This window comes from Trachypithecus francoisi, unplaced genomic scaffold, assembly GCF_009764315.1.
Source record: "Trachypithecus francoisi isolate TF-2019V2 unplaced genomic scaffold, Tfra_2.0 Lachesis_group11, whole genome shotgun sequence".
NCBI lineage: Eukaryota > Metazoa > Chordata > Mammalia > Primates > Cercopithecidae > Trachypithecus > Trachypithecus francoisi.
Window position 1 is genome coordinate 85,542,866 of NW_022681456.1, and position 14,703 is coordinate 85,557,568.

General features: G+C 51.2%; 1 protein-coding gene across 1 annotated transcript; it reads left to right on the plus strand.

Moving 5' to 3' along the window:
• Positions 1–3,225: 3,225 nt before the first annotated feature.
• RND1 (Rho family GTPase 1) lies at positions 3,226–12,947 on the plus strand. Its single transcript, XM_033222240.1, has 5 exons — positions 3,226–3,470; positions 4,265–4,352; positions 6,999–7,108; positions 7,989–8,123; positions 11,847–12,947. Exons 1-5 carry the CDS (start codon positions 3,351–3,353, stop codon positions 12,090–12,092), a joined length of 699 nt encoding a protein of 232 aa, XP_033078131.1. The 5' UTR covers positions 3,226–3,350; the 3' UTR covers positions 12,093–12,947.
• The last annotated feature ends 1,756 nt before the right edge of the window (positions 12,948–14,703 follow it).

Genomic DNA, 14,703 nt, shown 5'->3' on the forward strand with positions numbered 1-14,703 from the left:
ATGGGGGACTGGGTGAGGCGGCTCACGTCTGTAATCCTAGCACTTTGGGAGGCCGAGGCGGGCGGATCACAAGGTCAAGAGTTTGAGACCAGCCTGGCCAACATGGTGAAACCCTGTCTCTACTAAGAATACGAAAATTAGCTGGGCCTGGTTGCATGTGCCTGTAATCCCAGCTACTCGGGAGGCTCAGGCAGGAGAATTGCTTGAACCCAGGAGGTGGAAGTTGCAGTGAGCAGAGATCATGCCTCTGCACTCCAGCCTGGGCAACAGAGCAACACTCTGTCCCGAAAAAGAAAGAAAAAAAAAAAAAAAACAGTATGTATGGGAACTCTACTGATGCTTCCAGAACTCAGTCCAGATGAGACTGAAGGTAGGGGACAGGAGGATACAGAAGGAGAAGGTCAGGCTGTGGGAAAGGATTCCAGATTGAGGCAGTCCATGATCTTATAGCTGTTCCTGGAACTCTCCCAAACCCCACTTATATACAGCTCAGAGAGGCTGTCAGCCTGCTGGAAAAGGGCAAGAAGAGGACAAATTCTATCAACAGAACATTATCTGAGGGCAGAGGATGAGGGGAGGTAAAGGGCAGAAACCTTCCGAAAGCCTGGGAGAAGAGGCAGCCAGCTAATGGCAACACCTGGATAATGCCCTTTCCACCCTGAAGTTTCCCTCAGGCCATTATCCATCCCAGGGAGTGAATGAAGCTTAGGATAGGGGTGGAGAGCAGGTGTAGGCCTTGGCCCCAGAGCCATGAGGTTTGACTGGAGGAACACTGGCTAGGCTGTATTCTCAAAACAACATCCACTCTCCTACTGCCTATAGTGGGCACTGGAAATCTCACTCTTAGAGATCTGTCCCTTTGGGTCTGTGGAAGGCTTTCAGGCATCCTTTATCACAGGAAAACTATCCCTGGGTGGGGCAGCAATGACTATGAATTAAGAGTAAAGCTCAGGCTGGGGCACAGTGGCTCACACCTGTAATCCCAGCACTTTGGGATTTGAGGCAGGTGGATCACCTAAGGTCAGGAGTTTACGACAAGCCTGGCCAACATAGCGAAACCCCATCTCTACTAAAAATACAAAAATTAGCCGGGCATGGTGGCAGGCACCTGTAATCCCAGCTACTCGGAAGGCTGAGGTAGGAGAATCGCTTGAACCTGGGAGGCAGAGGTTGCAGTGAGCCAAGTTCGTGCCACTGCACTCCAGCCTGGGTGACAGAGCAAGACTCTGTATAAAAAAAAAAAAGAAAAGTAAAGCTCAAGTGAAACAAGTCCCAGGTCATGCTCCAGAGACACTGGGCTTGATAAGGGAAAGGGACTACTCTCAATTTTGCCCATAGTTGATCTTCCTTCAATCACAAATCCCCTGGAATCCTTATTTGGACGGTCTTGATTCCTGGACAATCAGTGGTTTATTTAAGCTGTGGACAGCCCATAGTTCCGTCTAGTAGAGAGCCTCCCCAAAATTCAGGGGCCCCACCGGACAGGGCGCTCAGCTGGGCGCGGTGGCACATGCTTGTAATCCCAGCACTTTGGGAGGCCGAGGCGGGTGGATCACCTAAGGTCAGGAGTTCGAGACCAGCCTGACCAATATGGTGAAACCCTGTCTCTACTGAAAATACAAAAATTAGCCAGGCATGGTGATGCGCGCTTGTAGTCTCAGCTACTCAGGAGGCTGAGACAGGAGAATTGCTTGAACCTGGGAGGCAGAGGTTGCAATGAGCTGAGATTGAGCACTGCACTCCAGCCTCGGTAACAGAGTGAGACTCCACCTCAAAAAAAAAAAAAAAAAAAAAAAGTTTTGTAGTTCATCTCAACCTTAGATTGTCCTCCAGCTTCTAATCCCAAAATCCTGGGTCCAGTCTGAACTTTAACCAGGTGACACAATTAGTGTGTCAGTTTCAGTGGGCGTTAACATGGAACTGGACCTGTGCCTGATTCATCCAGGAAGCTGAGCCTAGGCCACAGAACAAACACCCCTAAGCAGCTCCCGCTAGGCATGGGTGAGAGGCTGTCTGGCCAAACAGTGAGTGTGTTTGCTTTGTCTTCTTCCTCTCTCCCATCTCCACTTGCCAGAGTCCCTCATTTCTCTCTATCCGTCACTGGGTCAGGTGCTGTGTAGTTTTTTCTGGACGACTCTAGAAAGCGCTCTCTCTCTCTCTCTCTTTTTGGTGGTGAAGGTGATTCTTGAAGAAGAGAAGGCTTTAAAGGGGGCAGTGGCTGGGCAGGCATGCTGACTCACGCCTATAATCCCACCACTTTGGCAGGCCGAGGCGGGTGGATCACCTGAGGTCGGGAGCTTGAGACCAGCCTGACCAACATGAAGAAACCCCCTCTCTACCAAAAATACACAAATTAGCAGGGCATCGAGGTGGGTGCCTGTAATCCCAGCTCCTCAGGAGGCTGAGGCAGGAGAATTGCTTCAACTAGGGAGGTGGAGGTTGCAGTGAGCTGAGATCGCGCCATTGCACTCCAGCCTGGGCAACAAGAGGGATACTCCGTTTCAAAATGAATGAATAAATAAACACACAAATAAAAATAAAAATAAAAGAGGTACAGCAGAAGCTGATATTGGGAGGGGAAATAAGGGGAAGCAAGAACTGGTTTGGATGGGAGTTAGAAAAAACAAAAAAGTCAGACATCAGGCCAGGTGCTGTGGCTCATGTCTGTAGTCCCAGCACTTTGGGAAGCTGAGACAGGCAGATTGCTTGAGCCCAGAGGTTCAAGACCAGCCTGGGCAACATGGTGAGACCCCTGTCTCTACTTAAAACAAAAGATGTAAGGAAAGAAAAAAAGAAAAAAAATGTCAGAGAAGCTCTGAGCCACCTCCCCCACCCCCCACTCCTCCAACACACACACACACCTGTCTATAGTCTAAGCAGGTCCTGCTCTTCTAACCCACCCCGGGACAGTCCCTGCAACTCCAGCCTGACCTCACTTCCTGCTTCCATAGCTAGTTTGTTTTTTTGACACTTATTGGTAGACACTCCAGATCATTTCATTTTGCTTCTAGTACCCTTTCCCCTTCCTAATACAAATGCAAAACAACGTGGGAATCCCCTTTCTGGGGGAAGCAACGGTGCAGCTTTAAGAGAAAGGGAAGGGAGGAAGGGGGCGCTGACTCAGATCCTCAGATCCATTGGCTGCTGGAGGGAATCCCACCTCAGGGATTGGGCGTAACAGAGTCCGCCTCCTCTTGTGATTGGCTCAGCCAGAGAAATAAAAGGCGGCTGTGCCGGCCTCCTCCTCAGTTGGAGGGAGGCAGGGAATCCAGCCGGATTGTTGTGGTGAAACGCACCTGGCGCAACCCTCCCTTCTGAATCGAAATTCAAGTCCCGCGGACACTGCAACCATGAAAGAGAGACGGGCCCCCCAGCCAGTCGTGGCCAGATGTAAGCTCGTTCTGGTCGGGGACGTGCAGTGTGGGAAGACCGCGATGTTACAAGTGTTAGCGAAGGATTGCTATCCGGAGGTGAGCTGCCCGCCCGCCCGCCCGGTGGCCGGCTTTTCTCCCTGCCAGCCCGACTTGGGGTAGATTTCCACCTGCCCAGGAGACGTGACTCCCCCAGCCCCAGCCCCAGCCCATCCTCAGCCGCTTTCTGAGGCTTTCCCATCCTCCGCTGCTTTTTGGCTGGAGGACTGCCCTGCCTTAGCTTCCCCTGAGACCTGTTCCACTTCTGCCGCCCCGCTGGCTCCTCCTCATCTCTTCACCCAAAGGCCCCATCAGATCCCCTCCACCTTCCTGCGTGCCTGGAGTCTGCTCCCAGGAGAGGGCACTGGAGGCATTTGAGAGTCTGGGGTTTCTTCTTGACGTAATCCCTGCCTATCCGCTCACCTGCTCCTCAAAGGCTCTATGCCAGTGCCTCCAGGCAGGCTTCTGCAGCCCTCTGTTCACCATACTGGAGGGGTTTGAGAGGAGATGAGCTAGGATTGGCTTTGGCCTGTGGCTCTCTCAAACTGGGAAACACAAATCTGGGGATGGGAGGAATCTGTGTGTGTGTGTGTGTGTCCCTGATCGTCTAGGATATGAGGGGATTACCCCTGGTGCGGTGGTGGTGGTGGTGGGGGGTGTCATTCACATTTCTCACTGCCACAGAGCAAAGTGCACGGTCCTCCACATCCCTTCCCTCCTGACCCAGGCATCTCCTCTGGTTTCTTGTCTCCTGTGACTTTACTGTCTCTCTGGTGAGTGCGTGTGTAGCCAGCACTAACCAGGGGATCTGAGGGTAGGGGTGCCCGGGGTGAATGTTTCCTCTCTTTTCACAGACCTATGTGCCCACCGTGTTCGAAAATTACACAGCCTGTTTGGAGACAGAGGAGCAGAGGGTGGAGCTTAGTCTCTGGGATACCTCAGGTAAAAATTCGACTCCAAATGCCCCTTTCCCACCCCACTGGTCTGCTATGTAGCTGCTGTCTTCTAGAAATTGTTTTCCCCTTTGGTGGGGAGAAATGAAAGAAGAGAATCTGAAGACTCATTAGTTATGGGGAAGGGTGACAGTTGGTCGACTCAGTTGCATGGTCCAAGGGTACAGAGTAGGTGAAGCCCAGGAACCACTCTCTTCCCTGGGTCTAGTTCCACCCTTTAGAGGGCTGGGATGATGAGGTGAAGGGATCCATGAATATTCCTGGGGTGGGAGGGCAGTAAAACAGGACTTCTCCTTTTCCTTCCCTGCCACCCAACGCGTGGGAGCGCGCGCGCGCGCGCGCACACACACACACACACGCACACACACACACTTTTTACTTCCCCAGAGCAAAGCCAAATAAGAGGCAAGAGGCAGTGCTGCTGGAGGCAGTGTGGTTGGGGCGCGGAGACAAGTCTGCTTTGGGGAAAGATTGCTCAGACTCAGTTTCGTCTCCTGCATTCCATCTTGGGCCACTGCTGTCCTCCTGCCGCAGCTCAGCCCCACTCGTCACACTGCTGCAGCTCGGGGATGAAGCGATGCATCATCGATGTTTTGGAGGGTGGGGGAGATGGCCTAATATAGGGCATAGTCAGTTGTGAATAGTGGCCGGCAGGGCAGAGGGGAGGTTGGCTCTGACTGTTTTCCCTCTACTGGGGTGAGGTAGAAGATGCCCTGTCTCTCTAGAATGTAGAAACAATGTTTTTCCAGCCTCTCAGCCCCAAGCCCTTAGTGCTAGGCTATCCTTTGCCTTAATTCTGACCCCTTCCCATTATCTCTTTACCCCATATCTTTTTCAAAAGACTGACTCAGAGTCATAATAAAGGAGTAAAAGCCGGGAATAGGAGAAAGAAAATAAAATCTACCCCTCCCCAAAAATGCATATGCAGGCTGAGTTTTAAAAGGGACCGTAAATCACTGGGTGTTTCCTGCTACATAATAAATATGCTGTCCTGCTCCTCCAACAGTCATTGTTCCCATGCTCCAGTTCTGAGGTCTGAAAAGACTGGGGCTAGGGGATGGTTAGATAGACAATGAGCCTTTCCTCCCCAAACAAAAATTCCCCAACCTGGTGTGCTTTTCCCCTGTTGCAGTTTCAGGGCTTGGGAGGCAGGGTTCTGGTTCTCCTGGGCTGTGCTATGCTGGCTAGATCGGACTAGAATGCAGTTTGACTGCATGATGTATAATTTTTTGGTTGTTCATCAGCTGTACCCTCCCACCTTCCAATCTTCCCAGAATCTTACTGCAGCTCATCTCTTTTCACTACCACTGCCCAAACCCCCTCCCCCTACCTCCTCCCTCCTTCCACAGTCAGAATGCAGCCCTCAAATCCCAAACCAGATCATGGAAAATCAGCAAGTATAGTCTCTATTCCCTGTGTCACACCTCCAACCCCCAATTTCCGAAAGGATAAAGGCTATCAGTTATTCTCAAACTCCCTCTTTCAGATTAGGTTCCCATAAGGAAGGAAGAAGTGGCCGTGGTGTGTGGGATAGGGTTTCCCAATGTTGGGGTCAGGGTTGACCCTGTTCCCATTATTCACTTGCTGGTCTTAAGGGAGGGGGATTGCTTGGAGCCAAAATGGAGGCCTCCTCCCCTCCCCCTTCCCCAATGCTGCAGTGCTTCCGCTCCTCAGTGCTGCAGTGGTAAGACCCCACCTCAGAAGGGGATGGGGGAGGCTTGCTAAAGGAGCAGGCAGCTATCCCAACTCCCCTGTATTCCTTTTTTTTAATGATCAACATCCCCCCACCAGCTTGGATTCCCCCCAGTTTCCATGGCGATTGTGGTGCAGGGAGAGGGGCTGCTTGCTATTCTGAGCACGGATTGTCTGGGTTCCAAATCCGCTACTGCTCCTTCCCCAGGGTGGAGGGGGTAGGCTCAGCCCCTAGCATTCTCTCATATGGGACCACCTGGGTCTGCATTACCTGTTTCCCCCCCAACGAAGGACTCTTGCTCTAGCCTCTAAATCCCCAGCCATCGGTGCTGCTGTCTTTGAGACTGCCTTTCTGAGATGTGCGGGGGTCAGGGGGTACAGCTTTCCTTTTGCCCTTTTCAGTGTAAGCCGATCTGGGTGGGTGGAGAAGTGGGGCACTGAACCCTTGATTCTTTCCCTTCCCTGCTAGCCTCCTAAAGTTCTGACCCCATGGCAAAGCAGCAGCCAGGTTACATAACAGGCAGGTTTGTCTCTTCACTGGGGAGACCCTGGAGCAGAGGGGGCGAAATTGGGCAGCAGGCAGGCTCTAGAAGAGAGGAACCCTGAAATAAGCGCTGTCTCTCTGCCGGGCTGGAAGCATCTTCTGGGACTCAGAAAACTAGTAGATGTCCAATTAAGCTGCTGTAGGAGACCCAGACAGGGCCAAATTATACTCCACCCACTTTATTTTGCCTTCTTTCCCTTTTTCTGGACCAAGGGGGATGATATTCTTGCATGACCTGGCAGATGGTCAGGTCCCAAGCTTCCAGCCATAGCACATTCCCCCTGGGAGATGGGTGGATCCTCAGGGATCATGGGTGGTATTCCCAGGGCTTTAGGGCTTAGGCCTATTGGGGAAGGAAAGCAGCATGGCTCACCATCAACTCTTTCTGGCCTACACCAGGATCTCCCTACTATGATAATGTCCGTCCACTCTGCTACAGCGACTCGGATGCAGTATTACTATGTTTTGACATCAGCCGTCCAGAGACAGTGGACAGCGCACTGAAGAAGGTAAGACTAGATCAACTCTCCAATCTCTAACTCAGCTTGAGGATCAAGAAGGAATCGTGGGGACCTTGTCATGAATGCCCTCTTGTATAACATCAAGAAACGGAAGCCCGGGAAGGAAGAGATTTGCCTAAGGCCACACCATTAGCTACAGCTCTGGGACTGGAACTTGGGTCTGCTTACCCCGCTGCCTCCCACCCTTTTTGTTATCCCATGCTGCCTTGCCAGAGGCCCCACAGGGGAGGGTGGTGTTGAAGACTCAGGAAGCAGAGGACAGAGAGTCAGAGAACCTTTAAGTGATATGGTATGAGGGTCATGCATGGGATCTTTGGAGGCAGCTTCTATATATCCTGGTCCCAGTCCCACTGAGAATGGGCAAGCTAGGCAGGTCTGAGCTGAGCTGCTGGTATGAAATGCTTGGGTCTGGGCAGATCCGCCAATGCTGAGGAGTCCTAGGAAACCTTGTGTATCTAGTATAGTATAGAAGATGCTGGGATCACGTTCTTCCCTTGGGAAGAGACTGGTTGGCTTCCCCCTGGCATTCTGGACTTGTGAGGCCCTTTGGGGTGAGGGGGCAGATCCATGCTCTGTATGCTTGGTAGAGAGTGGGAGGAGAATTGCCCTTGTGCTCTCTCTGGTGACTGGGCCATAGACTGGGGGAACAGGCTCCTGGGTCAGCACTCTGGGGGCCCCAAAGGCCTCATGGGCAGGAAGATGATGTAATTAGTGCAGTGGCGATGCTGTGACTCAGAGGGAGGACTGAGCTGGTGATAAGCGAGGTGATGTGTGTGATGTTGCCAGCCAAGCTTCTCCTGGTATCTATCTACCACTAACTCTCCTCCCTTCCTCCTTCTCCTTCCCTTCTTCCTGCTCGACCCCTCAGTGGAGGACAGAAATCCTAGATTATTGTCCCAGTACCCGCGTTTTGCTCATTGGCTGCAAGACAGACCTGCGAACAGACCTGAGTACTCTGATGGAGCTGTCCCACCAGAAGCAGGCGCCCATCTCGTATGAGCAGGTATGTGCACGTGCAAATGCGTGTTGTAGGGTGAAGTGAGGAAGGCTAAAGGCAGACAGCTTGAAATATGGCCCTGGCTCAAACTCTTCCACTATGGCAAGAGACAACTGCTGTAATAATTAGCAAATGATTCACCTGGAGAGAGGTGGTGGGTACCTGCTTACCCAGATGTATGCTGTCAGTTAGCAGGCGAGTTATTCCTGTGTGTGCCCACATTTCTAAGACTGTATTCTGACCACCTGCGTTAGAATCATTAGAGGTGTTCATTAGAATTTCACCCACACAAAAAAAGAGACCCTGTCTCAAAAAATAAATAAATAAATAAAGGAGGAGGGGCACTGTGCACGGTGGCTCACACCTGTAATACCAGCACTTTGGGAGGCTGAGGCCGATGGATCACTTGAGCTCAGGAATTCAGGACTAGCCTGGCCAACATGGCAAAACACTGTCTCTACTAAAAATACCAAAATTAGCAGGTTGTGGTGGCATGCACCTGTAATCCCAGCTACTTGGGAGGCTGAGGCAGGAGAATCGCTTGAACGTGGGAGATGGAGGTTGCAGTTAGTTGAGAATGTGCCACTGCACTCCAGCCTGGGTGACAGAATGAAAGACTCTGTCTCAAGGAAAAAAAAAAGAAAAAAAAAGAGCCAGGTGTGGTAGCTCACGCCTGTAATCCCAGCACTTTGGGAGACCGAGGCAGGTGGATCGCTTGAGGTCAGGAGTTCAAGACCAGCCTGGTCAACATGGTGAAACCCCATCTCTACAAAAAATACAAAAAATTAGCCAGGGATGGTGGTGCACACCTGTAATCCCTGGGTGACAGAGTGAGACTCTGTTTCAAGAAAAAAAAGAAGTGATCTGCCTAGGCTGGAATGCAGTCGCATAATAGTTGTTTATGCAGCCTTGGCCTCCCAGACTCAAATGATCCTCCCTCTTGTCTCCCTAGTAGCTGGAACTATAGGTACGGGCCCCATGGCTAGCTAATCTTTAACATTTTTTGTAGAGACAAGGTCTCATTATGTTTCCCAGGTTGTTCTTGAACTCCTGACATCAAGTGATTCTCCCACCTTGGCCTCCCAAAGTGCTGGGATTACAGGTGTGAGTCACCACACCTGGCCTGGAATCTGCATTTTTGATAAGACCCCTTGATAATTTCTTTTTTTTTTTTTTTTTTTTGAGACAGAGTCTCGCTCTGTCGCCCGGGCTGGAGTGCAGTGGCCGGATCTCAGCTCACTGCAAGCTCCGCCTCCCGGGTTCTCGCCATTCTCCTGCCTCAGCCTCCTGAGTAGCTGGGACTATAGGTGCCCGCCACCTCGCCCGGCTAGTTTTTTGTATTTTTTAGTAGAGACGGGGTTTCACCGTGTTTGCCAGGATGGTCTCGATCTCCTGACCTTGTGATCCGCCCGTCTCGGCCTCCCAAAGTGCTGGGATTACAGGCTTGAGCCACCGCGCCCGGCCGATAATTTCTTATGTGCATGAGAGCATAGGGTTGGGGGACGGAGTTTTGCTCTTGTCACCCAGGCTGGAGTGCAGTGGTGCGATCTCTCACTGCAACCTTTGCCTCCTGGGTTCAAGCGATTCTCCTGCCTCAGCCTCCCAAGTAGCTGGGATTACAGGTGTCTGCCAACACACCCGGATAATTTTTGTTATTTTTAGTAGAGATGGGGTTTCACCATGTTGGCCAGGCTGGTCTCGAACTCCTGACCTCAGGTGATCCACCTGCCTTGGCCTCCACTGCACCTGACCTGGGGACCTCTTAAGAATACTAATGCTGGCTGGGTGTGGTGGCTCACGCCTGTAATCCCAGCACTTTGGGAGGCTGAGGCGGGTGGATAACAAGGTCAGGAGATCGAGACCATCCTGTTGTAACATGGTGAAACTCCGTCCCTACCAAAAATACAAAAAATTAGCCAGGCGTGGTGGTGGGCGCCTGTAGTCCCAGCTACTCAGGAGGCTGAGACAGGAGAATGGCGTAAACCCAGAAGGCGGAGCTTGCAGTGAGCTGAGATTGTGTCACTGCACTTCAGCCTGGGCACAGAGCAAGACTCTGTCTCAAAAAAGAAAAAAGAAAAAGAATACTAATGCCTTGGCTCTATACCCAGAATTTTTTTTTCCTTTTCCTTTTTTTTTTTCTCCCAGAGACAGAGTCTTACTCTGTCACCCAGAATGAAGTGCAATGGTATGATCCTAGCTCACTGCAGGGTAGAACTCCTGGTCTCAAGGGATCCTCCCTAGTATTTGAGACTATAGTTTTGGGCCCACTTCCAGCGAATGTTTAAACATTTTTTGAAAGTTGTTATTATTTTATTTTATTTTATTTTATTTTATTTTATATTTTTTTTTTTTTTGAGACGGAGTCTCGCTCTGTCGCCCAGGCTGGAGTGCAGTGGCCGGATCTCAGCTCACTGCAAGCTCCGCCTCCCGGGTTCACGCCATTCTCCTGCCTCAGCCTCCCGAGTAGCTGGGACTACAGGCGCCCGCCACCTCGCCCGGCTAGATTTTTTTGTATTTTTTAGTAGAGACGGGGTTTCACCGTGTTAGCCGGGATGATCTCGATCTCCTGACCTCGTGATCCGCCCGTCTCGGCCTCCCAAAGTGCTGGGATTACAGGCTTGAGCCACCGCGCCCGGCCATTATTTTATTATTATTATTATTATTATTTTTTGAGACGGAGTCTGGCTCTGTCACCCAGGCTGGAGTGCGGTGGCCGTATCTCAGCTCACTGCAAGCTCCGCCTCCCAGGTTCACGCCATTCTCCTGCCTCCGCCTCCCAAGTAGCTGGGACTACAGGCGCCCGCCTCGTCGCCCGGCTAGTTTTTTTTGTATTCTTTAGTAGAGACGGGGTTTCACCGTATTAGCCAGGATGGTCTCGATCTCCTGACCTTGTGATCCGCCCGTCTCGGCCTCCCAAAGTGCTGGGATTACAGGCTTGAGCCACCGCGCCCGGCCTATTATTTTTATTTTTGAGATTTATTTTTGTAACCCCAAAGTGCTGGGATTACGGGTATGAGCCACCGCGCCTGGCCGCCTAGGCTGGTCTTGAACTCCTGGCCTCCTTAAGTGATCTTCCTACCACAGCCTCCTGAGTAGCTGGGATTAGAGGCACTAGCCACTGCCCCAGCTATCCCCAGAAATTCTGATGTAGTTTGGCATCAATATAGTTTTTTTTTTTTTTTTTTTTTGAGACGGAGTCTGGCTCTGTCTCCCAGGCTGGAGTGCAGTGGCCAGATCTCAGCTCACTGCAAGCTCCGCCTCCCGGGTTTACACCATTCTCCTGCCTCAGCCTCCGGAGTAGCTGGGACTACAGGCGCCCGCCACCTCGCCCGGCTAGTTTTTTGTATTTTTAGTAGAGACGGGGTTTCACTGTGTTAGCCAGGATGGTCTGGATCTCCTGACCTCGTGATCCGCCCGTCTCGGCCTCCCAAAGTGCTGGGATTACAGGCTTGAGCCACCGCGCCCGGCCGGCATCAGTATAGTTTTAAGAGTATTCCAGGTGATTTATAATGTGCAATCACGCATCGTCTTAAGAAAAAGAGGCATCATCAGACAGGGTGTATGCCAAAAAAAAAAAAAAAAAAAGATAATCGAATAATTGGCAGAGGGTGGTATTTGGAGATTGGCAGCTGGGTCCCCTCTGGAGTGGCCCTGGGGAGTGACACACAAGAGGCAGCGTCCCAGAGCCATTGTGGCCCACTGCATTAATGCCCTCACCCCCTCCTGCAGGGTTGTGCAATAGCCAAGCAGCTGGGTGCAGAAATCTACCTGGAAGGTTCGGCTTTCACCTCAGAAAAGAGCATCCACAGCATCTTTCGGATGGCATCCATGGTGTGTCTGAACAAGCCTAGCCCACTACCCCAGAAGAGCCCTGTCCGAAGCCTCTCCAAACGACTGCTCCACCTCCCCAGTCGCTCTGAACTCATCTCTTCTACCTTCAAGAAGGAAAAGGCCAAAAGCTGTTCCATTATGTGAAGTGGAAATTGGAGGGGGGAGACAACCCCCTACTTCCTCCCTTGGGGTGCAGAGGCACGGGGAGAGGGAGGATGAGACAATTTAGGATACTGGACATGAATTTTTCAGATGGCCACGGTGAGGGCTTGGAAAGAGACAGGAATGGGGCGAGGAAGGAGCCAGGCCCGGCATGAGGACCTGATGCTGAGATAGAACCATTATACCCCAAGCTAGGCACTAGGTTGTGGAGGAGGCGGCTATCCCAGTGCCCCCCCCGCCGCTCCAGAGGAAGGAAAGCTGTGGGGGACGGGGGGCATGCTGGCCTCCTGGGCTTGGGGGCCTACAGCAGCCTCACCTTCAGCATCATGCCTCTTCCACACAGCGTTTCCATGCAGGCCAGGGGATGGGAGGGGTCCCAGAGCCCTTCCCTTCCCCTCTAAGGAGGCAGCAGTTGAACAGAGTGGGGAAGCCGAGCGGCAGCTCCCTTGGGGGTTTAGCCCAGGTGCTTCGTAAATGCAATCGGAAGTGCAGGAGCTGGTCAGAGCCAATGAGAAGGAAACCTCATCTTTGCATAGCCCATGCCTCATGGAGAGGTGACATCATACATTCACATGCTTCTCACCTAAGTCCCCAGGGTCCAAGGGAGAAGCCCCAGACCCCCTTCTCTTGCAGAGTGTGGGGGTGGTGGTGCTGCAGGGGCAGGGCTGGGTGGGGGTCACCAGACTTTTTCTGCCCTTAGGGCAGTACAGCTGGCATTTGTTTTATAGACTCTTGTCTTTGGAATTGGGGGGAGGGGGGAGTGTTTCAATCTGTTACATGTTCTGTGTTTAATGAAGAAAACCTATTTATTAATGAAATATATAATACATATAAAGAGTTTGGCTCCGTATTTTTTTTCTGTTTTCTTTAGTTGTTACAATTGGTATTTGTGTGTGTGTGTGTGTCTTTTTTTTTTTTTTTTTCCTTTTCGTGGAGCATGGGGTCTCCCTATATTGCTCAGGCAGGTCTCGAACTCCTGGGTTCAAGCTATTCTCACATCTCTGCCTCCCTAAGAGCTGGGATTACGGGCATGAGCCACTGTGCTGAGCCCTTTGATTGATCATAATGAGAGAAAAGCTGTCCTGGGGCCCTTTCTGTGGGTTGCAGAGGGGCTGCCTCTACCATTCCCCAGCTCCTCCAAGAAGGAGCTTCTCTACTCCCCCATCCCCCTACCCTAGACCCGCCCAAGACCTGCTAAACCAAGGAAGGGTTCCTTAGCCCTAGAGCAGGGGTACAGGGGTTCTCAACCCTGGAACTATTGACATTTTGAACTGGATAATGCTTTGTTGTGAGGGACTGTCCTATGCAGCCCAAGATGTTTAGCAGTGTCCCTGACATCTAGTGGATGCTAGAAGACAGTACCCCCACTCTCCAGCTATCACACCCAAAAATGTCTCCAGACATTGCTAAATGATCCCTGTGGAAAAATTCTGGTTGAGAACCACTGCCCTGGAGAGTCTAGAGGAGAGAAAAAGGTTTGATGAAATAATCAGTAGAGAATCCAAACTGCTGAGATCCCACCCCACATAGGTGGACAGACTAAGCCAAAGCTGGGGGAGGCTCCTGGGATTCTGGTCTCCTCTGAGTTCAAGGAGAGGTGACATTTGCCTTCATGACCTTCCAATTCTGATGCCTATTGATGGTAGCTCAGGGACCTTAACTCTTCCTTTCTCAGTGACTTATAGCTCTTGTTTTCCAAGTGCCATAGTGTAGTGCTAGTGCTAGAAATAAAGTTAACATGTACTAGGTCGGGCGCAGTGGCTCACGCCCATAATCCCAGCACTTTGGAAGGGTGAGGTGGGTGGATCACAAGGTCAGGAGATCGAGACCATCCTGGCTAACACGGTGAAACCCCATCTCTACTAAAATGCAAAAAATTAGCTGGGCATGGTGGCATGTGCCTGTGAGCTGAGGCAGGAGAATTGCTTAAACCCAGGAGGCAAAGTGCAGTGAGCAGAGATGGCGCCACTGCACTCCAGCCTGGGCAAAAGAGGGAGACTCCATCTCTAAATAAATAAATAAATAAAGTTAGCATGTACTTAATGAGTGTTAGCACTGTGCACTGTGTTGAGGGCTTTATATGATCATGTTTAGCCTCATAAATGATAAGAGCTAACATTTGTTCAATGTTTACTATGGGTCAGGGGCATTTATGAGGTTTTTTTTTTTTTTTTTTGAGACAGGGTCTCACTCTGTCACCCATGCTGGAGTACAGTGGCATGACTACTGCTCACTGCAACCTCACCCTCCTGGTTCAACTGATCCTCCTATCTCACCCTCCTGGGTAGCTAGGACTACAGGAGTACCACAGTAGTTATTTTTTGTAGAGATGGGGTTTCACCATGTTGTCCAGGCTGGTCTCAAACTTCTGGGCTCAAGTGATCCTCCTGCCTCGGCCTCCCAAAGTTTTGGGATTACAGGCATAAGCCACGGTGCCTGGCCCCACTTATGAGTTCTTTCTACATTATTTATTCCTGTGATAACCCTACGAGCCTATGAGGTGCTATTTTTTTTTTTAGACGGAGTTTCACCCTGGCTGGAGTACAATGGCACGATCTTGGCTCACCACGACCTCTGCCTCCTGGGTTCAAGT